This window comes from Fusarium phalaenopsidis, assembly GCF_050370095.1.
Source record: "Fusarium phalaenopsidis strain FUZ10S chromosome Unknown contig_32304, whole genome shotgun sequence".
Taxonomy (NCBI): Eukaryota; Fungi; Ascomycota; class Sordariomycetes; order Hypocreales; family Nectriaceae; genus Fusarium; species Fusarium phalaenopsidis.
The window spans coordinates 4,004,566-4,032,309 of NW_028145404.1; the positions used below are offsets into that span (position 1 = coordinate 4,004,566).

General features: G+C 53.2%; 9 protein-coding genes across 9 annotated transcripts; 6 read left to right on the top strand and 3 right to left on the bottom strand.

Annotated features, from left to right (window-relative positions):
• Positions 1 to 1,924: 1,924 nt before the first annotated feature.
• On the top strand, positions 1,925 to 3,952 carry LRP88_10505 (uncharacterized protein; the record flags this gene model as incomplete). The annotated part of the gene is made up of 1 exon (XM_083246961.1): positions 1,925 to 3,952. One exon carries the CDS (start codon positions 1,925 to 1,927, stop codon positions 3,950 to 3,952), a length of 2,028 nt encoding a protein of 675 aa, XP_083098074.1.
• Positions 3,953 to 5,751: 1,799 nt separating this feature from the next.
• On the top strand, positions 5,752 to 6,160 carry LRP88_10506 (uncharacterized protein; the record flags this gene model as incomplete). The annotated part of the gene is made up of 2 exons (XM_083246962.1): positions 5,752 to 6,094; positions 6,156 to 6,160. The coding sequence occupies 2 exons, from the start codon at positions 5,752 to 5,754 to the stop codon at positions 6,158 to 6,160; spliced, it is 348 nt and encodes a 115-aa protein (XP_083098075.1).
• Positions 6,161 to 7,065: 905 nt separating this feature from the next.
• LRP88_10507 (uncharacterized protein) lies at positions 7,066 to 8,107 on the top strand (the record flags this gene model as incomplete). The annotated part of the gene is made up of 2 exons (XM_083246963.1): positions 7,066 to 7,949; positions 8,065 to 8,107. 2 exons carry the CDS (start codon positions 7,066 to 7,068, stop codon positions 8,105 to 8,107), a joined length of 927 nt encoding a protein of 308 aa, XP_083098076.1.
• A 1,965-nt stretch (positions 8,108 to 10,072) lies between these two features.
• LRP88_10508 (Whi5 domain-containing protein) lies at positions 10,073 to 11,232 on the bottom strand (the record flags this gene model as incomplete). Its single annotated transcript, XM_083246964.1, has 2 exons — positions 10,073 to 11,056; positions 11,161 to 11,232. 2 exons carry the CDS (start codon positions 11,230 to 11,232, stop codon positions 10,073 to 10,075), a joined length of 1,056 nt encoding a protein of 351 aa, XP_083098077.1.
• A 4,105-nt stretch (positions 11,233 to 15,337) lies between these two features.
• LRP88_10509 (putative peptidase family-domain-containing protein) lies at positions 15,338 to 17,953 on the top strand (the record flags this gene model as incomplete). Its single annotated transcript, XM_083246965.1, has 4 exons — positions 15,338 to 15,733; positions 15,904 to 17,626; positions 17,682 to 17,808; positions 17,857 to 17,953. The coding sequence occupies 4 exons, from the start codon at positions 15,338 to 15,340 to the stop codon at positions 17,951 to 17,953; spliced, it is 2,343 nt and encodes a 780-aa protein (XP_083098078.1).
• A 1,265-nt stretch (positions 17,954 to 19,218) lies between these two features.
• Positions 19,219 to 20,187, top strand: LRP88_10510 (CDP-diacylglycerol-serine O-phosphatidyltransferase; the record flags this gene model as incomplete). The annotated part of the gene is made up of 4 exons (XM_083246966.1): positions 19,219 to 19,294; positions 19,380 to 19,475; positions 19,564 to 19,757; positions 19,819 to 20,187. The coding sequence occupies 4 exons, from the start codon at positions 19,219 to 19,221 to the stop codon at positions 20,185 to 20,187; spliced, it is 735 nt and encodes a 244-aa protein (XP_083098079.1).
• A 2,052-nt stretch (positions 20,188 to 22,239) lies between these two features.
• On the top strand, positions 22,240 to 24,450 carry LRP88_10511 (major facilitator superfamily-domain-containing protein; the record flags this gene model as incomplete). The annotated part of the gene is made up of 1 exon (XM_083246967.1): positions 22,240 to 24,450. The coding sequence occupies one exon, from the start codon at positions 22,240 to 22,242 to the stop codon at positions 24,448 to 24,450; it is 2,211 nt and encodes a 736-aa protein (XP_083098080.1).
• Positions 24,451 to 24,894: 444 nt separating this feature from the next.
• LRP88_10512 (Gar1/Naf1 RNA binding region-domain-containing protein) lies at positions 24,895 to 25,735 on the bottom strand (the record flags this gene model as incomplete). The annotated part of the gene is made up of 3 exons (XM_083246968.1): positions 24,895 to 25,418; positions 25,470 to 25,520; positions 25,675 to 25,735. The coding sequence occupies 3 exons, from the start codon at positions 25,733 to 25,735 to the stop codon at positions 24,895 to 24,897; spliced, it is 636 nt and encodes a 211-aa protein (XP_083098081.1).
• Positions 25,736 to 26,370: 635 nt separating this feature from the next.
• LRP88_10513 (uncharacterized protein) lies at positions 26,371 to 27,639 on the bottom strand (the record flags this gene model as incomplete). Its single annotated transcript, XM_083246969.1, has 1 exon — positions 26,371 to 27,639. One exon carries the CDS (start codon positions 27,637 to 27,639, stop codon positions 26,371 to 26,373), a length of 1,269 nt encoding a protein of 422 aa, XP_083098082.1.
• Between the last annotated feature and the right edge of the window lie 105 nt (positions 27,640 to 27,744).

Sequence of the window (27,744 nt, forward strand, 5' to 3'; positions counted from 1 at the left end):
CTCCCATGCCTCATCGCGTGGAACTAAGACCGAGGCGAGAAGAGGAAAAGTTTGTGTTTCGTTAATCGTACGCAGGATGGCCGTGGTTAACAACAGATTTAAGTTTAGCTGGTGAGTTGTGGCGACATGTGGACCGGGATGGCAGGGGGCCAGGCTAGGAACAAGGGTGAAGCTGGAGGGGGATGCTCGAGCGGATGAACTGATGAGAGCCAGGATGCAGGGGGGGGCAGTGGCATAAGGATTCAATGCAAGATGGATGAAGTCTTATGAAGGTTAATCAATCTGGCGGGAGTGAGGCAGAGGTGAGGATCTTGATGGCTGTTGATAATAGGCTGAACCGATATGGTCTAAGAGGAGGATTTCTTGGTACATCAAGATGAATCACGGGTAATTTCGGGCGAGGACGGAAGTGAGTGAATGTCTTAGAAGACGATAAAGAAGCACAACTGCTTATGTTGTTGATGCTAATGCCGGCCAAGCTCCCAAAGAGGAGTGTTTTTCAGGTACGGCATGCAGGTACGCGACAAGCGAGATGGGAGACGAGAATTTTTCCACCTGAACTGCCCGTCATCCCTCTGTTCTAGTGCGCGGAAGAAAAAGAAGACCGTGTTTTGTTTCGTGGGATATTTTTCCGTCTGTCGTTCTAGCGGGTCTATCTTTGGTGTTTCTCAGGACCACCAACCATTATGCCCATGGGTTAAGCCTCCATCCCCAGCTTGGCAGGTACGTACCTCCTGCCTACCGTGAGCGCGCAGCTAGAGCGTGTCAGTCGTCTCAGGTGGCTGACGGCAGCGCCTCCCAAGAAGGAAAAGGCAGGCACAAACAGAGAAGGCACCAATAACGGTTGCCCCACCCTGCAGGTGCCTACGGTAGGCGCTGGGTCTCTCCTTCAGGTTCTGGTCGGGACTTCACTCTCTCTTTTTTTCCATCAACAACTTTGGGCGTATAAGGGGCCAACCATCATCACCGTAACCGTTCCCGGTCGCATCACCGAGGCCATACGTACATATTCAGCTGTGGCGCTTAGAAAGAATAAATGCGAGAGACGGACAGAGACAGCGGATCCTCTGATATCGTCCACCGTCGCAGATATCGACATGGTCGTCATACATGTTTCCCCTCAGCAGCAACAGCTCCAGCTTCGCCTCGCCTCCTCCGTGACAAACATGACCATGTTCTGGCTTCCGTCCCAGTACTCTGGGATCGCTAACCTAGCTCCTCAAGGCATGGCCCCTCAGCTACTAGTCCCAAGCAAGCATGGGCGACAACGTGGGGACGGCATCGTGCTTCAGATCTGTCGCAGGACAGGGAACTACCCCTTGCAGCTCACCAAAGCTCCCCTTGCTTGTCGACCCCTGCTCCACGCCACCCAGAGAGCTTTTCTGTGGTAGCTCCCGTCCGGCTTGTCGCCCGATGCCGCCTCTCGTTCTACTTGGAGTCAGGTAAAACGCTGGAATGGCATAGCCCCCCCTTTGGGTTGCGTTGTTCGTTGTTTAGGGTGCCATCCCCCCTCAAGTCGACCTCAGCGACGTTTCACTCTCTCATTCTCTCTCTTTGTCTGTCTCTCCCTCTGTTTGTGTTTCTTTTCCGTGTCTCTGTCTCTGTCTCTCCTTGTATCTTTGTTTTGCGTTCTCTCTCTACAATTTCTCTTGCTGTCTCTCACTCACCCAGTCTTTCCTTGTTACGGCTCTCAATCTCTCTCGTCGAGCCGTCATCGTACCTATTCTCTCTCATTCGCATCGAAACTCGACAGGTGACAGGATCGTCCACCTATATGAAGATCTAAAGAGCGAGGTGGCCATCGAGGCCCTATGTCAATTTCTGCTCATCCTGCAACTGTCCAACTTCGTTTCGTGCTAGACTAGGCTTCTGGCACTTTCTCACACTCCGCGACTGGCATCGCGAATATTCTTTCTGGTCGATCATGTTAGGCCTCCGGGCTGGAACTGTGTTGAACTTCATCCTTGGAAGGCAGTATGCCGGTATACCACAACAGATCGACGTTACCGAATCAGCTTCACTTGTCGAAAGGGCCCCGGCGGTCATCACCGAGACCGTCATGGAGTCCCTGACCGTTGTTGTCCCAAAGACAACAACCGTACAGGTTACTTACCATGTTCCAATTAATGCATCGACGAGCGCGACGGCCGACCCGAGCGTCACCCTGCCATTTGCTTCAACAGCGATACTTAACGCCACATCCTCCACTTTCGATCCCGCGCAGGATACCCCTCTCTTCGCCATCAACCCGTCGTTGATCCTCTCCGAGAGTCAGGAGAGTGTGCCGGTTCCCACTACTGCGGTTGAAGGAGATTTGCCCGGGACGAGTGACGCAAACGAGACAGCGGCTCCTATTGAGACCGCAACTACCGAGGAGGCTTCTGCTGAGCCCACTGCTGAGCCAACCTCTGAGCCAACCTCTGAACAGGCTTCTGAACCGATTCCTGAGGTGACTTCCGAAGCGGCGCCCACGGAGACACCGGAAGAGGCTCGGTTGGTGAGCGGACAGGACTCTACCTCGTCCGAGGTTCTCCTCTTCGACACCGCGTCGTTGACTTTCACGGGACCTCCTGGCCGGTCCACGACTCTTCAGACTAGATCGGGGACTACGACTGCCGCCTCCGTTCCCGGATCGACTCAATCTTCTGATGGGTTTACCCCTGATGACAGTGAGACGGGCATCACTGACCCCCGACCATCGTACACTACGGCAACCCTGCCTGGTGGCCTCATCACGACTATTGGACTCGACGCGACGGCTGGCAATGATCAAGCCTCAGAGACCAACGGTGCTGACGTTATCAGCAAGGAGTCCAATGACACTGCTACCACGCCCGTCGTTGTGGGCAGTGTTGTCGGATCCGTGATGGGATTGTCCATGCTGGTGTTCCTCTTCTGGTTCTTGAGACGACGTACAACGAGGCGCCGCAGGAGCACACTTCTGACTCCTCTTGGCATCCCCCCGGGCGCGCCTGGTGGCATGGGTGGTGAGAAGTACGAGATCGACAACAACTCCCTGGGTCCTACCCCTCGATCCACCAAGCTTGCGGCCGCTGTGACGGCAAACGCGAAGAAGTTTGGACATAAAATCAGACTGTCAATGAACGGTTCTCCTGGTGTCAACATGAACCGAGGAAACTCGCAGTTCCTCGACTCTAACCCGTCCCACAGCCGAAGCGCATCCGTGGGACCCTACCCCAGCAGCCGAGGAGACTCGTCCCAGGGACACCAAGGATGGTGGTCGCGACTTATCCAGGAGTCTAGCGCCGAGAATCTTGAGGCCCAGGAGATTTCGGAGAAGGAACGTGGGATGACACGAACGCCGAGCCCGAACCCCTTTTCGGATCCTCACACTATGGCTGCCGCGCCTCCAGAGAACCCTTTTGCCAATGCTCGAGACTCTCTGATGCCCTCTCCTTTGGCCCCTGGACGTTCGCCGCCTCAGCGACCACCGCGCCCGGACGATCCATTCTCGGATTCGAACTCGGTTGCGCCTCTGGCTCCTACCCACCTGCCACCGGCCACCTATGTGACGGATGTGCGGAGATCTAGGGGCCCTTCGATGGCGCGCAACCTTACACCTCCTGGGCCAAATGGATCACCCAACCTCGACCTTCCCACCTCCCGCGAGGCGTGGCGTGACAACATCCACTCGAACCCCTTCGACTTGGAGCTTGATGGACGACATGTGCCCAGCGTCAGCAACATTCATCCCCTGCCGCCGCGGTACACAGCTGCCAGCTCCTTCTACGGCACGCAAAAACGGGCTACAACACACTCTCGCGCCGAGAGCTTCACCTCGCGATACACCAGCGGAGTGAGCATGCTTGACGATTGGCCCGTTCCGCCTACCGACTCGAGATATAGCGGAGCGGGCTACCCGCCCTACCGACACTCTCGAAGCGAGAGCGACAGCGTCCTGGGCCGCCAAAGCGTGGGCCAGGCAATCTAAGCCTTGGCTGAGCATGCCACATGCGGGGCGAGTTTTCATTTCGTTGTTGTCTCGACGCGGGGATAAGCGTGACGGTTCTTGGAGGGTGTCACTCGCCCGCTGCATAGAAAAGAAAAAGTTGAGGAAAATACCTATTTAGATGGATACCAAAACAGGGTTGATATTTGGCATGTCAGCGTTTGTGCTTACGATACCACAGAACTACGTTTTCTTTTTTGTATAGAACAAGGCGCATTTGTACATGTTGCTATGGAAGGAAGTGACGAAGTCCATTAGAAGAACTTTGTGTGCATTGCTATGCCCCGTCGAGAATTTAATGATAGAGCGTATTAATGCAGATGTTTGTGCCCCGAATTGGGTCTGTGCATACTTTGGTGATTGTCAAGTGTTTCGAATTGATTGGCTTGGCAGTGTTGATCAAGATGTAGTAGTGTCTTATTGGTTTCCAGGTAAGTTGTTCCCATTATATGAAGCCAGCTCTTGTATGCATATATGGATGTCTGTCTAAATCGTCATCCCATCTCCCACTGGCCGACACATGGGCATGTACAGTGAAGGCGGCGACGTGGCCTTGTCTTAGCTCATACCGCATCTGGTGATAGCAAGGCATGGGGCAAAGACGAGAATATTAACATGGGTTATCATAATTGCTCTATATATAGGGATCCTTGACCAAGTGCCCCAGGGATCTAGACCAGTCGAATCCAGGGGAAGAGCCATTAATACCTATAGTCATTATTGCCAAGTCATAAATGGAGAGGTCAGTTGGAGTTGAGAAGTGCGTGATCATAAAATGGACAGGTTTCTTGACATGGAATGAAGAGAATTCTCGGCAGATGCTTAGACACTGGCAAGCAACGTTGCCGATAACCCCCAGTTCTTTGACTTTAATTATCCTTGACTCACCTTTACGTCGTGGATCCCCCAGGTGACTCTCACCGGAGGTTTGTTTCTGCCGCAGTAGTTGGTACTGTTCGTCATGTCTACCACTGTTGGTTCTCCCCTATGACAGGCTACCCGTCAGTCTCGGTAAGGAGGCATCGCACGAAGTCAAATAGTCTGTGAGGGAGGGCAATGATGAAAAATGTGAAAAACATATCAAGAACTTGCCGATTGACTCATGGCCGAAGAACACTTTGGGGGAAAGGTTAAAAGAAAACACCACTCCAGTGTAAGAATAGAGTTCTGGACAGCCATTGGAGAAGCAACATGTACCGAAGATGAATATCTATAATAAGCCCCTTTCTGTTATATCAGATTTATCACCATCTGTGTCTGCCTCGACGACTCATCCCCCTTTATTGAGCTTCCTTGGCTAACTACTGATTCCACTAGGGCGAATAATCAGTGTAAGCCAGATGCCCCTCACTGTTTTATTACCCAGAAAGAGACTAATAGCCATATAGCTCTCTTTGCTCATCATGGAGTCTTCTTCCCAACCAAAACCCCCTCCGGTGTACACCTCCAGATACCGGGCCGCGTCTCCCATGCTCCGCCCTCTGCAGCTGGAGTCTGCTCATTATACCCTACCCGATATCCTCAAAACTCATAAAGAGTCGTTCATCGCCAAGGCTAAAAAAGTACTGAAGCACTGCAGTCTTGTAAAAGGGGACAACACGACGGTGGACCTCATACACCGTCAAGGATGCTCCTTTAGAACGGGGGCTGTCGCTACGTTTTACATAACTACGCCGTGGAAGAAGGACACTTCTGATCTATGGCCACGTGCTGTCGAGGATATAAAAACACATGTGGATGGTGTCATAGAGGGTCGTGACGGAATCGACCTCCACGTCGAGATGATGGCCCCGGAGCGCTTCCTACCCAAGTACATGGGGCCAGCCACTGGCCATCCACGGCTCACTGAGGATGAATGGGACTCGGTGAGTACCATGGTTGAGGAGACCCTTGACTCGTACGAGGCAACCAAGGACCGCTGCGTAACCATTTCCCTGTTCAGACTTGGGTATTCAGAGAGGATGGAGGAGAATCCCATCACTATATACATCTCCCTCTCGTATGAGTCCGATGAGACGCGGTGGGAGGAGGTTATCGTCAAGATTGAGGATGAACTCCACGAGAGGGATCTAGACTTTGTCAAGGTTCATCTTGAGCATAATCTTGGATGGGATCTGGGTTGGAGTGAGTTTGGTATGACTAGGCCCTGCTTCCTAGACAAGAATAATGCTGACTTTGAGTATAGATTAGACACCTCGATATCAGACGGCGCGATTCTTGTGGGATGACCTAAAGGTTGACTCTGATGGTTAAGGAAGAAGGTCCAAGGAACCTCGCATGAGCTATGAGTTGACTTGTCTAACATGTATCTGAAGATATAAGGGAGGTTTATGGGGGTTTATCGAATAGGTGGTTAGAAGCACCTAGGCAAGCCATCATTTTGACAAATATGTCTTGTCTACCAGGCATTGCGACCCAGGTAGTGTGAGCGCTCCTTGATAGAAATGGCAACTTTATCCAAGTCTCATCACATCTTGTCCTTATCCCATAGCCTACGAGTGATCTAAACCCTTCTCCAACCTTTGTTTGCACCAACTCCATCATTACCTTTCCCACCTCCCATCCTTAGTACGAAAGATAGGTCTTCTTAGGCCGTTCTAGTTCGCTTTGCTATTGGTCACCCTTCTTTTCAAAGGATAGATGTCGACAGGCGGCCCGTAGTGGAGTATCGTATCTGCCGAGCTGGAATGCCTCGACGGACCCGGAGCAAGTGAAGATGGTCGGTAGAACACAGCCTTGCCTTCCAAACTGGATGATCAAGGGAAGATAGTCATGTTGCAGCATTTCTGCCTTGCGGGCGGGGTGATTGCCTTGGCGTTTAATCGGAACGAATCAGGACGAGTATGCCATGACCAAATCAGGCTGTCGGCTTGTTGAGGCAAGACATGAAGGAAGTCGATATTCAGTTGCGCCCGGATTCTGAGCCTGGCACTGCCACGTAGCTCTGCATCAGTCAGCGCCTATGGTGGCTTGAAATATTCTCATCTCATACAGACCCAACTCTTTTCCTTCAACCGTCGCTATCGTTTGAACCTCTTTGCATTGGGCAACCTCCGCAATACTTTCATGATTGCCACAACCTCCATCTCACCACCATGCGTCTCTTGAATACAACTTTACTAAAACTTGAATACTTTGTGGGCGACGAAATCCCCAAGTACGCCATACTTTCTCACAGGTGGGAAGCTGAGGAGATCCTGTTCGAAGATGTCCAGACCGAGCAGTGGCCTCAAAAGAAAGGCATTGACAAGGTCATGAGAGCTTGTCTGCGGGCCAAAGACGATGGTTTCAAGTACATCTGGATCGACGCCTGCTGTATAGATAAGAGCAGCAGCGCCGAACTCTCCGAGGCTATCAATTCGATGTTTAAATGGTACCATGGTTCCCAAGTATGCTATGCATATCTGTGTGATGTTTCTATCGACGAGACGGAGACTTTTGCCAAGGGTGCATGGTTCACTCGAGGATGGACACTACAAGAACTTATCGCCCCCAAACAAGTCCAGTTCTTTGACAGTCAGTGGAAAAAGATCGGGGACCGCCTGTCCTTGCTCAGCTCTATCGTCAAGGTAACTGGTATTGATCGACGAGTCCTTGGTCGAAGACAACACCACCGATATTGCGAGGGCCACGAAAACCGGCTCTACGGATTGATTTGTCGATGCGGAATGGACACCAGCTCCCGGACCTTTCGTCTGTTACTTTCGTCATTCAGCGTGGCCACGCGCATGTCATGGGCAAGCAGACGAGTTACGAAACGTGTGGAGGACCAAGCGTATGCCCTCCTGGGATTGTTCAACGTGAATATGCCCCTTCTGTACGGCGAGGGAACGAAAGCATTTCGGCGCCTTGAAGAAGAGATTATCCGGACTTCCAATGACCAGTCTATCCTCTCTAGCGACTACTCGACTTGTTTCTTCTTGGAAGCCATGATCCGTGAGGAAAAACTGGATGTGATGGACGACACACCTGGTCACTTGTTTCCATCTCAGCCACGTGCATTCATGTCTGCCGCTGATTTGGAACGGCCAAGTGCATTCTCAAAATACCTGTCCATGACACTCACGAATCACCGTCTAAACATCGACTTGCAGGTGTGTCCTTGCTCGTGGCAAAACGAACGAAGGCGTTGGCTGAGGACGGGGTGGCTAGGAATCCTGGACTGTGTCTATTCAGACGACTACCTGTCCCGGCCCGCGATCCTCCTGGACAGGCTGAGCTCCGCAGAAGACGACCAGGACGTCTTCATACGGATGCTGATGTATCACAACACTATGGTCAGAATATCTCCGGTCGCGCTGCTAGACGGAAATGAAAATGTTGGAATTTCCAAAAAGGGACTGAAGGTATGGTTCAATCCAAGCCACATCAAGATGATGAATATCGATCTGTTGTTACAAGCTCCCACGCTAGCACAAGGAATGCGGACGCCTGCCATAAGGATCAACCCAGCTATAGGAGGTCACCATGAGACGACATATCGGATCCGAACATCGTTTCCAGAGCTGGAAAAAACACCAAAAGGCCACATCCGCGATGTAACATTCTCGAACATCCAAGAAGTGGGCGCAAACAGGTGTGGGCTTCTCGCTATCCATGATGGGTCGAGCCACGGATTCTTCGTCGCATACGGCTTTTTAGTGCACGAAATTACAAACCCCGGGGCACGGGATTCTCCCAAGTTTGATCCCTGGTGTCGACTGTTGAGGTGGCGTCGAGTCGTCCCTGATGGAGAGTTTATCCCGAAAGATGACGAGTCCGCCAATACCCTTAAAGACATGGTTCAGTTCAACAACTCCTCGCGTAACAATCTCCCGGAATCACGCGATGATTGATGTCCATCCTCATGACTCTATGGACTGGCCCAGAAGACCTGGTCTACGAGCCCAGGTAGCGATGACGCCGAACACGTTCCTGGGACAGACGGTGTACAAGCTGGATATTTCTGTTTGGAGAATTGACGGATCGTCAGAAACGTAAGGTTCGGGTCAAGCAAGACGAGTGAGATCTAACAAAAGGTCATCACAGCGTTGATGAAAGGATTAGAACAAGAACTGTCAGATTTAATTTCTGGATTCAGATGTTTCTCGAGGTATATCGCTTTCATGTTGCCGTTGAGCTTTGAGAAACATGAAGTTCCCCAACTTCGTCTATCAGCCCTCTTTCACAAACCATGACCATTGTTGCCTCACCTGTAATTCGTCCAACCATCTAACACGATGCCATCCCCAGAGTGGCCTGACACGACCATGACATCATGCCATTGGCCTACAGTCTCTTCTATCTGATTGGACGTTTTAAATGGCCTGCAGGGTTTCCCGTCCCTCCCTTTGGCGCGAGAAAATCGCGTTCTACGCGCTGGAGCTGCGACCTGCGCGCGTAAATTGCTCGTCGCACGCGCGCATAACCCGACCCGACGCGGACTGGTCTCGTCCCCAACTTCATGCGTGGCCCCCTTTCACAGGGCAAGTTCCATTGTAGCCATGCGCGTCGTTTCACGGGTGGTCAATTGCACGAGTATGCGTATGACACAGAATGTACTGAAAAAAATATCAACAAGTTTTTCATTTTTGGTCGAATGAAAAAGTGAATAAGTAATAAAAGTAGTAGTCACATTGTCCATGAGCCGTCCGAGTTACCATCTAATCTGCCCTGGCCTTTTTTTACTCTCCCGAACCAACCACAACCAGAACCGAATTTCGTCCTTGTGTAGAATAATGCAGGCTTGAGCCTGTCCTGTCACGTAGTCCTCCATCACATCTCGATCGAGGATGAAACAAGAAACCAACCTCCTGGCCTCGAAAATGGGCCGGGGGCCACCTTGGTCAACCCAACCGTCTCGAGAGGACCATCTTTCATGCCGCTTGAGTCTATAACGCCGTCGCAAAGGGAAAAAGAAATAGATACAGAACCTTGTACACCTCAACTGCCAGTAGTAAAACAATCCAGACAATAGTTAAAAAAGGAAAAATGTGCGTGCGCGCGTGCTGCTGTAATATGTGCCGTCATGGTATCATGTACACGAGGAAATCAGATGCCGATGTCGAGGTCCTCCAAGCTCTCAAAGGGCAAGACGTCGTCCAAGGGGTTGCCGATTGGTGACTAGTCAAACGTCAATCGCCTCTGGGTCACGCTGACGGGTGTCCTAGTTGCCGTGAGGGTGACGGGCGTCTTCCAGGGCTTTTGTGCCGGACTGGGTGTGATGTTGACAAAGTCGGCAAAGTCAAACGCTTGGCTTGGGGTGGTTGGGAACAGGTTGCCCCCACCGGGCGTCATCATCATCGACGAGGGCAGATCCATCTTACTGTTCTTCTGCGGGGGAGTCGAAGGAGGATCCATCCGTGTCCTGGTAGATGTCCTGACGGCTGGTGATGGTGAGGCTGCTAGGTAGAGAAGAAGATCTGCGCCCTCCTCACCCGTCTTGCCACCGTTGGCACCTGTCCCGGCGTCACCCTTGCCCCGTCGGTTGCCGAGGGTTCGGGACCGCATGGGTGGCGTGCGAGGAGGAGAAGACCGGATGCTGGCGTGGTTGAAGGAGTGAGCCGGCAGGAGGTCTTCGTCGTCATCGGAGGGGGCAGCAAAGTTGGGTGATGTCAGCTCACGGCTCATGAGACGTTGCTGGAAAAAGGAGACGTCTGGACCAGCCGACGTGGTGAAGTGCTGCTGCCGGCGAGGCTTGATGGGAGAAGAATGGGCCAGCTGGTGCGAGTTCTTCCACGAGGCGTGAGCGCCAAACGACTTATGAGCGGTGGGTGAGGCCCGGAATCGCTTGCTCGGGCTCGAAGAGGCGTCGGCAAAGGTGGCATAGTATGTGCGCTTGCGGTGTCCGGTGCTGCCGTTGCTGGAACCTACTGCATCCGAGAACAGGGGCGCCTTGAGGGGGGAGCTCATGAGGGCTCGGGAGGGATACGGGAGGTCGGATGCGCTGGAGGATGAGTCGGAGAGGAGGTCGCCAGGCTCGGCGAGGCGCTTCCGTCGCATCTCCTCCTCGACTTTGGGCTCGATGGAGTCGAGGGTGAGGTCCTCCCAGCCATGCTTGGTCTTGAACTGGGCGAGGGCGAGTCGGTTCTGGAGTCGGCGTGCGATCTAGAAGTGGGGGAAGAGAGTGTCAGTCAGTCCAGCGACTCACTCATGGGAAGAGTATGACTGATTGCGTCTGCGCAAGATGCGAAATGAAAGAAAAAACTCACCTTGCTCACTTCTGCACGCTTGAGCACGCAGTCGACGACATCTTCAGGCTGCTTCTTCCAAGGCGACGGCATGGCGGACGCTCGCACTGCTCTTTGCACACTCTGCTGCTAGGGGCAACCGCCGTTTGAAATCTGCACTGCACCTCTCTCTGATCCTCCAAAAAAAAAAATTGCTGGCGTTGTCCTGATTTTAATTCCGATCCCGAGTTATATATAGTAAAAAATTGTTCTTTGTTGGTCAGTTTCCGAGAGTGAATGCGCAGTCGAAGTTGGTGGTGGTGAATGAGTGAAGGAAAGTCGAGGCCAAGTTTGGTGGTGGTATGGAGCGTTCAAAAGGTTGAGATGGAGATGGAGGGTGCGTGAAGAATCCAAGTTCAAGGAGACGGCAGGGGAACCTAACCTGAAGGTCCAGGTCGGCTCGAGTCCAGCTCAGCGCAGTGCAAGCCCGCTAAACTGACCAGAGGTGGGCTGCAGCCGTAGGCACCCTGCCCTGTAAGCTCGATGGATTGGGTGAGAGGAAGAGGGGCTCGTGCCGCCGCGGCCGGGTAACCAGTTGCAGGGGGGACGAGAGGAGAGGGGGAGACCGTTCGTTTCTTTGTTCGTTCGTTCGTTTGCTGTTAGTGAGTTCAGCTGGAATCTTGGTTTCGGGAACCGACAGGGACGGGAGAATGCATGAGTAGACCGAGGGATAGACATGAGCTGAGATTGCACTCATTGGACGACGTCCACGTGTAAATAAACGTGAGGTGTTCGTTGAGAAAGGGGATGGGAACCTCTCTCTCTCAACAACGGTGAACTATGGATTTACCTACTCGGCAACTGAAAAGAAGAAAAACCCATCACGATAGTATCGATGTCAATCAGATCCGGCAATTCAACTGGCTACTCTGTGCCCGTCTCCATTCACTCGCTCGTCACTGGGGTACCAAAAAATTCACGGTCTCCATTCCTCATTCCTCTGGAAACGACACTCACACCGTTGGCCTGCTAGGCGCTGTAGGCTCCCGATCTGCCCTGGGAGATTTTTAATTAAAGAGGCCCATGCCTAAAAAAAAAGTACTTATGCACGCACTTTGCACAGCAACCAGGTCCAGTCCAATCGCTTAACAGGGCCGCCGCTGCCGGGCCAGCAGCAGCCCCAGCTGGCGTTTTGTCATAGGGCTCTGAGGTTCCAAGTGCTTCATGCCGAGCACATCTCTGCTCACTTGATAGGTCGTCGTGGGCTGTGGACGAACTGCAGAACTTCCTCCTTGCTTGAGGCCACCTAAACTGTGGCCCGACAGAGCCTTGCTCTTGCATCTGAGACTTGGGGGAGAAAAAGGTTGGTGGATGCCTTCAGGGCTTTGACAATGACAATGACAATTGATGCCACTTTGGTCAGCGTTGAGTTTGATTGGTCTGTGGCTGTTCAAGGATTGGCCAAACTCGGTGCTGACGCTTCAGCTGGCTGGCTGAAGTTGGTAAAGATGCACCATCACTGGTTCATTGTGTAGAGCTGAATAACTCGTCTCCTTATTGTTCTCCACCAGTTCGCCAAGGGAGATTGATACTTAATAACCATCTCGGTTCCCTCTTGGACGCAGCATCGAGCTCAATTGATCCATGAATGTAGAAACAATAGCTCCCGACAGCTGCTCTCGTCAATCAGGGCAGAGTTGCACTATCGCGACGAGCTACCCCAAAAGAGACAAGGTGGCCGTGACCAAGGTCTGGACCTTGTCGGGCTGGAAATTACCTGGACGATAGCTCTCGGCACTTTATCAGCGCAGGACCATCGAGGATCTGTGTGTTTCATAACTTGCTCTCTAAGTAAGTGAGGCTAGATAATATCGTGATTGCGAACTGCTAAAGGGGAGAGTCGGCGGTGAAGATCCAGACACACTTGATCAATTGCTACAAAGACCCTGAGAGTTTCCAGAGCATCACGAGCCCTGAGCCAAAAACCTAAAATCCCACATTCACTCATTTCAATTGGAAGATCAATCGCACAATCGAGAAACAGACTTCAAGGGGGAACCGAAACGTGACTTTCCAACACCAGGAGAAACGGATGCGGTAGCCCAACTTGATCGGAGACGGAGTTGACGCCGATAAAGCTCAATTCTGGCCTGATTTTTAAAAGCACTGCTGAGCTGGCAGTTTAGCTGTCGGGGAAATGTATGACGTCTCTCAAAGCTACACCCATGTCGTGCTAGTTGCATCGCCGTTGCTCCTTGAATTGGAGGACGAGATAAGTCTCAAACAACGATTTCGAGTTCACCAAGCAACCAGAGCGTGAGTCTTGGGTGAGACAAGCCAAATCGTCTTGTTTCAAAACCTGACCCAGGCGTCTGGCAAATCCCAAGGCTTTAAACATCTCACGTTATTCCCACCAAACACGAGCCCTGATCGTCGTCAGTCCGTCATCATTATCCACACCCAGCCAACATGCTTAACTAGGTAACTATTTACAATACAGCGGACACGCCGCTGGAAAATCCCATCTCTCAATGGATGCAGAAGCAAGGTTGGGATGGGCGCTTGCTGTCGCACCTTGACGATCTGCCCCTGGCAAATCGGGATGGGGATTGGGTCGGTATCTGGCCTATGCGAGTGTGGATGGGAACGTGTCTGCGTTGTCTACATGCAGCGCGCGCAAATATAGAAACAAGGAAGTTATTTCTGATATCTGATTGGCGTCGCTGCGAATTCCCCCTTCATCTACAAGATGGAGTCTTGATCCATCAAGAACAGGGAAATATGAAACGGGAGAAGACAAGGTGCTTCGAGAAGACATCTAACCAACGCTCTCTGCTCGGCACATCCCATCGCATGGACATGCCGACCGCCATTCTCGGACCTCAGATAAAAAACACGGAATCTTGTTGGATGGACGTCGGCGCCGGCGCGGGCTATTCCTGCCCGGGATGAGACGGAGGGCGACGTCATGGACCATGGTGGTCCATACCAGACCAGCTGGCAGCGGGCGACGACTATCAAGATGCGACAGTCTTTGGTGGACTCTCTGGGATCACTCTGGACCTTCTCCCGCTGGATGCGGCCGGGTCGACTATCGAGCTCCACCCGTTGTCCACTGTAGCGCATCGTGTGCCTGCTTCCATCCGGGCTTGATCGTGATCCTCCTGGAGGAGTTGCTCCATGAATGTCTGCCCGAGCAAGGATTAGCTATCAGTGCCAATGCCAGTCGCAGTCGGCGTATCTTGTCAGTGCCGTGCCAGCTGGTGAGCTGTTCGAGCAGCTGTGTCCCAGTTCCTGGCATCTCTTCTCTTCTCTCTCTCTCTCTATTTATCTCGTACGGACTTGGGCTTTGCAAATATCCAATCCATACCTGTCCCCCCTCCACGCGGCCACCACCCCTCCATCCTGCCCCAAGCGGCCTCCACCGAAGAAGCCTCCACAATCTCCAACTTTGCTTAAGCTCCCCTGCTACTGTTCCATCCATCCACCACCCATCGCGCGCAGCACCTAACATTAGCAGGCACCGCGGCCCTGCAACCCACCTCTTCCCAGCGGACCCCCCGGGCGAAGCTCCAACGCACTCTCGGCGATTTAGCCTGGTCCCGTCGCCGTGCTGTCGTGTCGTCCGGCCCTCCATCCGCCATCCGTCATCCGTCATCACATATTTCTCCATATCGATCCAGGATATCCATCCAGGGGGTGGTCGGGGAGACAGGTTAGGTAGGTTGAGTGAGGGTTATCTTTCCAAGGCAGCGCGAAGAGTGGATTTTGTTTAATAAATCTTTTCTCCTCTCGAGTCCCTTTTTTAATTCCCCTTCCTCCATCTTTTGGGTCTTTCCTTTTTTATTTTTTTGGTCCCTTTCTTGTCATATCCCATAATTGGCAGGAGCAAGCAACCTCCGACCGTCAACATTCGACGACGGCTTCTATCCCACGCACCCCCCGCGAGACCTCACTCCACTTGCGTCTGCGTCAACCACACACCCCCCGTTCGTTCATCTAAGCCGGACTACTACCTACAATACGAGCTCCTACTTCCGTCCGCCGTCTACCACCTACCACCAGGTCTCGGTAATACAACCTTCATTCCCTCGTTTCCCCGTCTCTTGTCCTCCCTCGATTACTCGACTCGACTTGGTTTCATCAGCATCCCGAATCCTCACCTCGACAGCCATCGAAATCTTGCCTTGCTGAGGATAGGTCCAAGTCGCCGGCGACCATGGCTCCGTCTTTCCTCAGCAGTCTACGCCGCCGCTCGAGGGCCAGTTTCCGCACCGATCGTTCTACGGATACGTCAAGCGATGGCGCTGGGAGCCAGGGAACGTCACCTTCGAGCGGTTCCCTTACGCCGCCCTCTCTCGACCACCAGTCAGATCCCGCTCTGCACCTGCAAGTCAAAGATCAGCAGCAGCAGCAGCAGGTTCAGCGCCGAAAGTCCCAGATCACCCAGAGCCAAAGTATGCAAATTGTCCCACCGCGACCTCCCCTGTCAGCGCACTCGAACCGCGGCAGCGTCTCGGGCATGTCCGGACTCGGTGCGCCTGTCAACGGAAAACAGAACTTGCCAGTGTCGCCGTATGCTCCGAGGTTGACCAACATTGCTGAAAACGCATGGGTATGTCTTCGACCATCTTGCATTCTCGTCCTCGTGTCCAATTGGCTTCTCCGTGCGCTCGGAGGCGCAAGCCATAGCTTCAGGGGTCCAAGTAGTACAAGGATGATGCTGCCAAGCCCTCCAAGAAGCTTCGCTGCAAGTCATTGTTGACAGCTGCTAACTCGGCACAGGTTTACCAAAAAGTTCTTCTAGTATACGGCACCATTGGTGATCCTGCCCATCATGCGCTCGACGGAACACTCAATGTCTGCCGCCTCGACGACAATTTCCCCGCGATCAGCTGGCCCGTCTGCAGCTCACATTTCAAGGCTCTGGTCTACCTTCAACCAGGCGCAAACAAACTACGATTCGAGTTCTCAAGCCCCAAGCTCGCAAACAGCAACAGCTCCAACCCGATTCATGCCTCCTACTTGACCGTCCACATGCTCCCGACAACTAACTCTCCACCATTGCAACTTGCCATCGTGCTCGCCAAGGACTCCCCAGGAACCTTTGACGCATCGCCCGCGCGCGCTGAGAGGGAAGGCAATGGGTTGGAAACCGCTGTCAAGAAGTTCAGGATGGCGGCGTACCTGTGGCAGGCATTCACGTCGGAGCAGATGTGGCGGAATAAGCTTGGGCGACGAGCTTTCCGGTTCGATGAAGAATGGATGACAGGCACGGCCAACTATCGAGACCGAGAGAATGGCGTTATGCGATCCGAGGCGAGAGTCCATATTATCCGATGCGACAAGACTGTTGCCGAGCTTCGAGATCTCAACAAGGCCCAGCAGAACGAAAAGGCTACCCAGAAGGATGCGCTGTTTGGAATCGCCTCGGAGGCTGTAAAGAAGCACTTCAACCCGCTCCCCGGCCAAAAGCTCTATGTTTCGGCTCTACTTTTGGACGCACACTGGGACAAGGGCGCAAAGACCGTGACGGGTCATGCCGCCCTTGGAGGCGGAGATGGCGATCTACAGCTGGCAATTTTCGGGTCTCACTGTCTACAGAGCTATCCTACGAGCTTCGAGGAGGTTGTTCCAGCCTTCACTGACTGCACACCTACCGACACCAACTATGTGGCCAACGACTGCAACGAGGCCGGCAGCTCCTGGGAGGCTGCCAACATTGGAATTGGTGCTCATCTCCATGAGACGGGTCACCTCTTTGGATGTCCCCACCAAGAGAGTGGTGTCATGTTGCGAGATTACGTTGTTCTCAACCGCACCTTTGTTGCTCGCGAAGCGTACTGTACCAGAACCAAGTCCAAGGGGGGCCTGGCAATGCAAACTGATGAGTGTGGGTGGCACCGCCTCGATTGCCTGCGCTTCCGGGCTCATCCAGCTTTCCGTCTTCCGAACGATGCCCCGATGAACCCCGATGGCAGCGTCCAGGCATTCCCGGTCGAGAATGGCAACGTCCTTGTCATGGCGGCTACTGGCATCTACTTTGTAGAGATCTTTGCTGAAGGCGACGACGTGTGCCACTCCTGGATTGAGTATCCGACCGACCAAGGAGCACCTTCGCGGCAGGTGACGCTGAGCGAACAGGAGCTTCGTGCCAGAATGCCCGAGAATAAGAGAAAGGGTCGCTTCAGAATCTCGATCAAATCGTACGGAGGCGGATCGTTGGATATTGATGACTTTAAGGCGCTTGCGTCAAAAGAATCGTCCGTCAAGCTGTCGAATGGAAAGACTGCATTCCGAAGCAAGAAGCTCGGATCCTCGAAGATGGATGGAAGTCAGCCTGCGGAGGCCATCTTCACCAGTGCTGTGAAGCAGGATCGTATTCTTTCGCGGGTGATTGTCTACCACGGAATGGCGCTAGATGGGTTGGAGTTTGTCTATGATGATGAGTCGACTCAGGTATTTGGTAAGAAGGGTGGTAAGAAGGGAGGCGATGTTTTTGAATTCGGTAAGACCCCCTTTTTGCATGGTATAATTCGAAACCACCTAACCGTATCCCTCAGATGTCCGCCGTGGCGAGTACATTAGCGGTTTCGTCGTGCGGTCCGGCTTCTGGATTGACGGCATCCAAATTCTGACAAGCCTGGGCCGGAAGTCACCCGTGTATGGCAATGCAAATGGCGGAGATTCGTAAGTGCCCTGCTGTCATTGGTCTTTCAAGACTAACGCATGATACAGATACACTTTGATACCCCCTCGAGGATACACCATCTGCGGCGTTTCAGGCTCATGTGGCCAGTGGCTTGATGGTTTCTCAGTTCTTATCACACGATGAACGAAGCATCAAACGCTCTCTTTTGTAATTTCGCACACGCAACAACATGGAGAAGGGCCCGAAAGCCGATGGAGAGGCACTAATTGGGCGTTGACTTGAGTAGCATGATGAGGAACTTGGCGACCATGGCCTTTGGGCTGGTCCATGTTTGGGTGCCGAGGCACGTATATTCATCTTCCGGCGACTAAAAACACGCCGCAGGCACTAGGGAGGGCATTGGTCTTGACCCGGAGTTTGGAGTACACATCTTGTCTATTGCCTCTCACGAGGCAGCACACGCTACGGTAGCATATACATAACCAGGTATGGAGGGACGGGCACATATTATACCAGGGAGGTCGTCCTGAATTCATACATGTATGAAATGAATTGTTGAGTTTGCGATTAAAGCAGCTCTATTTTGTTTATATTCCTGTTGTGATGATGGTAAACTTGTACGCCACGATGCTTGTGAAGATGGGAGCTGCATCACCGACTTGCCATAGCCACAATAAGATATTGCAGCAACACATCAACTTTACGGTGAGAGCAAACGTCTGTGCGAGTGTGTGAGCATGAGCTTTACATATGATCAGCTTTCGATATCAAGTGTCGGTAAGAGCCCTTTAAAGGCCAAAGTTCCCCTCAAAACACCTGTGCCAAGATACACACGCCCCGATGGAGACGCAAATGTGACGCTGAATTGCCGCCTTTGTCAATGCATGTGACTGTGGCCGATGACTTGCAGCCGGGGATGACCAGCTCCAAAACGTTGAGCCGTCCAAGCTGCGGAATCACGTGAAAAGGACATTGGGACACTAAGCAGAACTGGGATTAGCGCCCACATTGATGACGGCATCCCCACCCAAGCAAGGAAAGAAGTTGGCTGTGCCGAGTAGCAAACCCGCAACGGCAACCGCGACCAGAAGGCCTCCTCAACGTCAACCATCTCCATCCGTCTCGTATCCCCGTTGGGAAAGCCTCTTTTTTTTTTTCTTCCCTCTCTACCACAGCCTCCCAACGCCACAGAACTTGCCAGACTATTGCATTACGCGGCCGTATCCATACCAACATTACTTTCGATTGCTCTGGAGACCTCTTTGCTTTTTTTCTTTTCCTGTTGACACCGCTGCTTTCAAGACAGAGCTTGACCTCAGTTGCGATTGCATTGCCATACTCGACGCCAAGAGCTCGACATCGCGACAGTTATCACCCCGAGCCGTCGGTTCTACTCAACTTCTCAAACCCCGCTCCCATCTACAGCTGTGGCCATAGGTCGCCGCAGAATGTCTAGGCGGAGCAGCACGATGGCGTCGAACTCGAACGGAAACATCCCCAAGGACATCCAGTCCTCCAACCCAGGTGAGTCTCAGCCTGCCATGGTCTCGTGAGCAGGCAAAGGAGTGATTAATGAGCTTCGCAAAGCTGACAATGCCTCGATGTATAGCAATGGACAAGCAAAAGATGCTTCTGTCTGCCGATGTTGGACACTTTTCCCTCGTGCGCGCCATGCACCTTGCCGACTTGATCACCCTCCTGAACGGTATGCGCTCCCTCGATGCTACACGGCACAATTGATCTTCCCATATAGGCTGGACGGGGAAACATATATCTAACTGAGCGATTTATAGGTGGCTGCGGTGTCATGTCCATCTTCACGTCGCTACGATACTGCCTCGGCGATCCCAACGTACACGACAACATCTGGCTTGCGCTCGTCTTCCTCCCGTTCGGCCTGTTCTTCGACTTTCTCGATGGAAAGGTGGCTCGTTGGAGGAAGAAGAGCAGCTTGATGGGCCAGGAGCTGGACTCTCTCGCTGACTTGGTATGTCTGCCTCCTTGTGTGACTCGTGACGTCAAAGTTCTGACGCGACGCTCTTGGTTAGATCTCTTTCGGTGTCGCCCCGGCTATGGTGGCCTTTACTCTTGGCTTCCGCACCGTTGCCGACACGGTCGGCCTCACCTTTTTCGTTCTGTGCGGTCTCACCCGTCTCGCTCGCTTCAACGTGACCGTGGCTGTCCTGCCCAAGGACGCCTCGGGTAAGAGCCAATACTTTGAGGGAACCCCGATCCCTACCTCGCTCGGCATGGATGCTATCATGGCGTACTGGCTCTCGCAGGGCTGGATCCATGACAACCTGCCATTCGGCACCTGGTTCCAGGGCTCTGCTCTTGAGTTCCATCCCGCCGTCATCCTGTTCATGATCCATGGCTGCCTCATGACCAGCAAGACGATCCGCATACCCAAGCCCTAAAGGATGGTCAAAGAGACCGTTCAACACGGGATAACAGCGATGACATCATTACGAGATAGGAATAAGCGGGAAAGGTGGGAATCGGTGGAGCAACGGGGTGAACATTTTCATTTCTGGCTTTGGGAACCCTATCATGACGATGGTTCATGATTGGGGGGAAACAGAGACAAATCGGATACGGAAAGGATAAAAACAGAAAAGCGGAGGAAACATGGGGGAAGAAACATGATATCTCATGAGACTGAGCGATATACTTGGACAGGGCATGACTAACGCTTCTCATTGAACAAAGGTAGTTAAAGATACCCATACATTCCTTGATCTGCGGCTATCGTCCTGTTCAATGCGACATGTGGCTTTTATTGTTCTGTCTGTGTCAAGATTGCGAGATTACAGCTCTGCTGTAGAAACAGGGATATATGTATGTCAGCAAGCTGAAGAGCTGCCGGCGTTGCCAAGCAGACTTGATGATGACAGCCTCATGCAGGTGAGTCGTCTGGACCTCGAGAAGAATAATATTGCTGTTCTTGGTCATCTGACAGGAGGTCTTGCTGCCGGGTTACCGGCCCCTGGAGATGCTGCAAGATGAGAGATGATGAGAGCCTGAGATCTACGTCTTACGATACACTCGTGGCATAGCACAGAGTTTGTTGTTTGCTATTTTGTGAGTCTCACCTGGGGGGCTGAGAGAATTAAATATGAGAGCCTGATTGGTTTCCAATGTGCAACAAGCCAACAACATCTCTGGCGTGAAGCCTATGTCTGAAACACGCGGCATGAGGCGCAGAGACCATTCGTCAGATCGGCCTTGAACGTGTGCCAGAGCTTGGAGCTAAGGCTTTTTGACTCCTCCCTTCCGTAATGGTCCTTCCGCAGACCGGGTCATGGGTAAGGACTGATAGAGGATGAGGCTGTGTTGGAGATGGGATGGTGTGCGAGGGTTGGCGTGCGGCTGTGTGAGGGTGGATGTGGGGTTGACAGACTGGGGGGTCCTTGAGGAGCGATGCTTACGCTTATTATGAGCGGGAAATGAGGTAGTAATCGCAAATGTCGGCCAATGACGCCTTTATTGGGAGAATATCTGAGTAGACGTGGTGATGCTGTGAATTGTTGTTTTTTCGAGGGTGAGGGAGGAAGTGTCGTCGGACTTTCCTTCCCGTTTGTGGTGATAGGCGATCTCAACGACTGTTGGTCGCAGCCGCCCGCGCCTTCTTGTCCTCCTCCACCATCACCACCACCTTTTCACTCATCACCAACAAGCCATTGAGCGACGAGCCAACCAGATGCGAGAATTGTGCAGCGGTAGTACCCTCACAACCGCCGGGAGCAGCTGCAGCGCGAGCATGAGCGCGCACATTGATGGCGCATCTTTGCAGCAGGAAGCAGCAATTCCTTTGGGGCCGGCCCCTCCTGTCGCTTGTACACTCGAGATTCGATGTGCCTCAGGGCTAAGCAAGTCCAGACCCTGGCAGAAGAGTCCTACAAGCGGGGAGAGATGGAGAAAAAAGAGAATGACCAACAAGAGAAGTGGAGAGAGTCATGATCCTCTTGCTCAACAAACCCCGGCATTTGGGGTCTGAGTGAACTATTTCTGGCTCGCTCACAGTGAGAGTCCCCATCCTTCATCTCGGTTCATCGCAACTAGGCCCTGGGCCTAGCAGCGGAGGTGAGGAGCCAAGAGTCAGCCCTGGCGGCTCAGACGCGGCGGCGCCTCAGTCCCGAATGGGTGGATGGTCTGGTCTGGGCATTTGATCGTTTCCGCCTTGCAAGCGCAGGATTCTTAATACCCATGGCGTCCGCAGTCTTTCCTTGCTTGTCTTTGACGAGTCGGTTCCATCTTCTAGAACCCTTTTCACGCTCGCTCTGTGGACTCTGATTCAGTCATGATGCTTCTGCTGCGGCTTCCCTTCTCTTGTTAATGCACCCTCCTCATTAATCCTCCTCAGCTCGCCCAACCAAAAGCTCACAGACCTGAGGCTATGAATGTCGATCGGTGCTGACGCTCGTCCTTGTTGTTGACTGCTGCCTCCCCCTCATTCACCCTCCCTCACGATGGAGCCTCTCAGGAGTCTGGAGAGGCAGGACTCGGAGAAGTCAGAGGCTCGCCGCGAGCACCTCCGCGTCAATGCCGCTGTTCAGAATGTCACTGACACAATGATCGCCGTGACCGAGTCCTTTCGTCACCACTACCAACAGCAGTATGGTGGCTACGCTCCCCCGGCGCCGGCGCCGACTTACACACACTCTCGAAGCTCGTCCAACACCAGCGAATCAACCGAGCGCCTGCTAGACGTAGATCCCATGAGGCACATGAGCGTGTCTGACATGTCCCCGTCTTCGATATCTCCCTATCAAACCAGCCCTGTGCCCAACGTGCTTGTCCCGGGACGTTCACCAGACGCCGAGTCGGATTCTCTCCTCGAGACAGACATGTACACGGAGATGACTGAAACCACAGGGCCAGCTCCCGAAGACTTGATTCGCCTTGCAACACCGAATCTACCTGCTCGACTGGATACACCTCACACGCCTCCTCCTCGCTTCAGTATCCCAGTTAACCTCTCAGAACGTCAACCTCACGTCTCCCCGCCTCAGCTTTCAACGGACTTTTCAGTCAACCATGGAGGACTTGTCAACGCTGCTAGACGCTTTGAGGCGTTCAGATCGACTACTCAGCACCATCAGTACATGGCTCTTAGACCCGATGTCGGTACCGAAACGCAACCTCTTGGCACAACCACCCTCATCCGCGCCGGCACCGATGTCGAATCTCCAGTATCCAAGGGCGGCGTACGGAGGAAACCCCTGACTCGAGGTGCCAAGCCGATCGAGTTCAACTACGCCACCAACGAAACCCTCTTTGTTGCCGTCATCTGCATGGCCCAGGTGCTGGCGTTTGCTGGCCTTGCTCAGACCTTGGTGCCTGCTCGAAGAATTAGCGAGTCCTTCGCAGAGTCGGAGCGTACGACAGGACACCTCGCGTGGTACTCGGCAGCATATGCCCTTGGCTTTGGGGCAACGACTCTTCTCGGTAATCGGCTCGGAAACGTTTGTGGTCAGAGGCAGACATTTATCTTGGGCTATCTTTGGTTCGCCTTGTGGAGTCTCCTCGCTGGACTGAGCGTATACGTGGAAAGGAACGGTGATTCGGGGACCGTCTTCTTTTGCGTTTGCCGTGGTATGCAAGGAATTGGTCCAGCATTGATCACTCCCAACGGTCAGGCCATGCTCCAGCGTGCTTATCCACCTGGTCCTCGAAAGACGCTCGCCATGGGCTTGTTCGACGCTGCTGTACCCTTGGGTTTGGTCCTTGGTTCGGTCATGACAGGACTCTTTGCGGGGTTTGGCTCTTGGTCCTGGGCATTCTACTCACTGGCAGCGGTGTGTCTCGCACTGGGGGTTTCCAGCGCTCTCCTTGTTCCGTCTAAGAGGGTTTTGGTTCACGACTTTGAGGGCAACCTCTGGAAACGGCTCGACATTCTAGGTCTGGTGTTTGGCGTTGCTGCTCTGGTTCTTTTCTGCGTCGGCTGGAACCAGGCGCCTATTGTAACATTTGAAAGCCCGGAGCCATATATCCTCATCTTTTCTGGCCTCATCCTCATCCCGCTATTCACCTTTTTCGAAACGCAAGCGAGTCACCCTCTGGTTCCCGTCAAATCGATGCACATACCGTCATGCTTCACCCTTGGTTTTGTGGCGGCGAGCTGGGCGGCTTTTGGAGTTTGGATTTGGTATTTCACCCAGTTCATGGAAGTCTTGGGTGACTGGAAACCTCTGCTAGTGGGAGCAGGGCTGGTTCCCGTGCTTGTTGTCGGTGTCGTCGTTGGGTTCATGTGTTGCCCCTTTGTGAACCATGACTTGACAGCTCACCTGGCCATGGCGGTGGCGGCAGTTTTCACGCTGATCGGCTCTGCCCTGATGGCTACGGCTTCAGAAAAGCAGTCTTACTGGGTCAATCCCTTTATAAGCACCATCTTTATGGGCGCAGGGATTGTCTTGGTGCTCCCGGCCTCCGTGACTGGCCTGACTCGAAGCGTTCCCCAAGGACAACCTGGACTCGCAAGTAGTCTCAGTACGACGTGGGCAGCATTCAGCTTTGCTGTAAGTTTGGGCATGGCGGGTGCTGTAGAGATGGGGAACAGCAATAGAGGTACTTATCCTCGGGAGGGGTACAGAGACGCGCAGTATTTTGGTTTGGGGATGAGCGGGTTGAGCCTTGTATTGGCCTTGGGCCTTCTCTGTGCTGCTTGTTTAAGGCGTTGAATGGATAATTGTTTGATATGTCAAGGTACTTGGGAGGAATTATTGTTAGTTTTTATACCCCGGCGAGCGTCGATAGCTGTAGTCGTCATACACATCACAATCATGAAAAGGCAAAAGACAAGAAACGAGTGAGCGTAAAGGTTGCCCGTCTTTGTTTTCTCTCTCCTCTTCCTTCTTTAATCCTCTGCGTCTGTACAGAATCCCAATGCCGCGCGATGAGCGCACATTTGTAGGATCGATATAAGAGCCAGCGGGGAAAAAACCAGAACCAAGCAAGAACGACAACAACAAATTGGAAATAAGACCGTATAACGCCAGAAGAATACACTTGTTTCCCTTCTTTCTTCCCCCCCCTTCCATTTCTTTCCAACAACACCTTCGTGGGTCGCGTTTTTGTGTCGGGGCTCGAAACTCTCAAGGAGGTTGGTGATGTATGAGTGTCGTTTATCGGCCTCCTCGGCTGAAACCACCACGTCCTCGACCACCGCCGAAACCGCTGCCACCCCGAGAGAAACCACCGCTGCCACCGCGACCACCTCCTCGGCCGCCGAAGCCACCTCGGGAACCACCCCGAGGACCACCACGGCCACCGCCAAAGCCACCACGACCACCTCCGCGAGCACCGAAACCACCACGACCGCCACCACGGGGACCGCCACGACCACCGCCGGCGCGCTTGACCTTGGGAGCACCGGGCGGGGGCTTGGGCTTGGGGAGGAACTTGTCGAGGGGCAGGAGCTTCTCGGAGCCGATGTAGAACTTGTCGCCCTCCTTGAACGAGGTGGCCTGGATGCCCTCGGTGGGCTTGATGGTGAAGAAGACCTGGTTGATGGGGCCGAGGACCTCGTCGACCTTGCCGACGGCCGTCTTGTTCTCGAGGAAGATTTGCGCGTTGAAGTGAGGCACCTTGGGGTTGATGGACTCGCAGACCATTTCGCCTTCGCACGCGTGCATGAACTTGCCCATTTCTAACAAATTATCAGTACTCGATACTTAAAAGCAGGAGGGAGGTTACACACCGAGGATCTGAGCAGGAGGACCCATGTCTCGCTGCTGGAAACCTCCACGGCCTGAGAACATTACACGTTAGCAACTTGTCATCCCGACTTCAACTTCAACCCATGGACTCCAATTCATTCTCACAACGTTTCCCCCTCTTGTCACTTCCCTCCCAAGTACCCTCAAACCACATAACACCTCAGAAAAAGGAACAAGGGGACATACCGCCTCCGCGACCGCCAAAGCCGCTACCGCCCCGACCTCGCGAACCGCCTCGGAAAGACATGATGGCGCGCTGTTTTTTCTTTAATTGGAGTTAAAATCCGGGTCGCCAATTGAAGCTGTGTAACTCGCGCGCGACTCGATCGCCCTCGCTCGCTTGGTGTTGCAGGAAAACCTCGTAGGAAGTGGTTCGCGATGGGATCGTTTGCTTCCAACTTTTTTTTCCAGTGTGAAATTTTCAGAAAGGAAACGCCTTGTTCCCACCGAAGGTCTGGCGGGAAGCTAGCTTGGAGCACGCCGATTGGTGGGAGGGTGCATTTTCGGATCATCAGTTTTGCCGGGTGGGTGGCTGGTGGGATTAGGTACGTACCTACAACACCAGCCTCGACTTGATGCTCAAGGTCACTTTCGACACTCACAACTTCATGATAATGTGGTCATTTTCACGGCTTCATTTCAAACTACGAAAATCGCTAAATCGTTTCCAATCAAACACTCAAAATTCATTGCCTAACGAGGGATATACAAAGCACACGTCTCGTAGCGAACGCCTCCTGTCCCTCAACGAGACTACTCGCTCCATCCATGACCATTGTTTTGAAACTGCATCCCTTCCTTGCCATATACACACTCCGACCAAAAGGAAATCGAGTAACCAAATACCCACATAAAAGAGAACCCCAGTAGCACCAGTCCACCTCACGCAAAAGTGCTCTTAGGATAACCACCAGGAATGTGCAGGTTGGAAATTGTGTTGTGGCTCTCGGTGCGGTTGTTGCCAGAAGGTCGCACAGGAGGAATATCATCCTCATCGTCTGTTCGAAGAAGCACCGAGTCGGGCTCCGTAAACACCGATTCCGGCTTGTTAGTAGAAGGCTGAGACTCGCCAGCAGCGCCGCCATCCAGTCTGGGGAATCCTTCTCCAACTGTCATCAGGTGGTAGTTGGTTGCTTTGGCACCACCGTTGGTATCATGATCCCAGCCTGGCTGCTGGTTGGAAGACGCCTCCCGCTCATATGACGTAGAGTCGTTATAGGATGTCTGGTTGTAAGTTGAGGTCTGAGGACCAAGGACGTATCCGTTGTTATCTTGCTCCCGTGGCTCTTCATGAGTGTTGCCCTGCAAGTCGTACGGCGGCTTGTTGTTGTCGCGATCCTCCTTACCCTGAGGAATCACGATGGGAACAAAACGGGTACCGTCTCGGTTCTCCTCGACGTATTCCGACAGCCCCACGGGATACTGTGGATAAGGCGGCTGGGGCTTCGGCTGATGAATCTCGGTCGGTTCAACTGGGGCCTGCTGGACGGGCTCGCTCGTGTAAGGGTTGACGCCATCATAGTGCGCCTTTTGGCTGGCAATGGCAGCATTCGAGGGCATCTCGTCCAGAGGCGTCTGGTGCACAGCTCCATAGCCCAGACCATTCTCCCGGTTCTGTTCAGAGTTTCCAGCTGCCGATGCAACCAAGGCCCCCGTCACAATCGGCGGCAAGGAGTCCTTATGGTTGTCCTGGAACCCGGAGCTTACACTAGAAGGCGAATGAGAGGCCTGTAAGCCACGTTGCGCATTGACTTGGATATCAGATGGGAACCGCCCACCTGCTTGAGATCGCCGGGGGGTCGTATCGTGTTGCCTCGGTCCCGGGTTGGTAAAGGATTCGGTGTCGGCCGTGAAGGGCTCCTCGTCTTCCTCGTCGACCAGTCCATCGCTACTAACTGACCGTCGGGATGATCGGCTAAGGCTCCTAGAATGGCTGCGCACAAATTGGCTGCGCTCCTCGGGCGTCTTCTCCGTGAGTATCTTGATATCCTCGTACCAGGCCATCATGGTATCGTGGCTCTCGGCGCGAAAGACCCAGGTGTGTCCACGGTGCATGCCGCCCGTCTGGCGGCCCTTGAGAATAAACTTGTTCGAAGAGCCCTCTCCGTTCGAGTGAGATCCTAGTTTCTGTTCTGGAAGGTATAGAGACATGACGGGGGCTTGCGCCTTGTCCGCCGATTTGAACTCGTGGAGGTGAGTCGCAGAAAGTACATACCTGGCATATATTAGCAAAGCCCTCATTCGCAACACAATAGA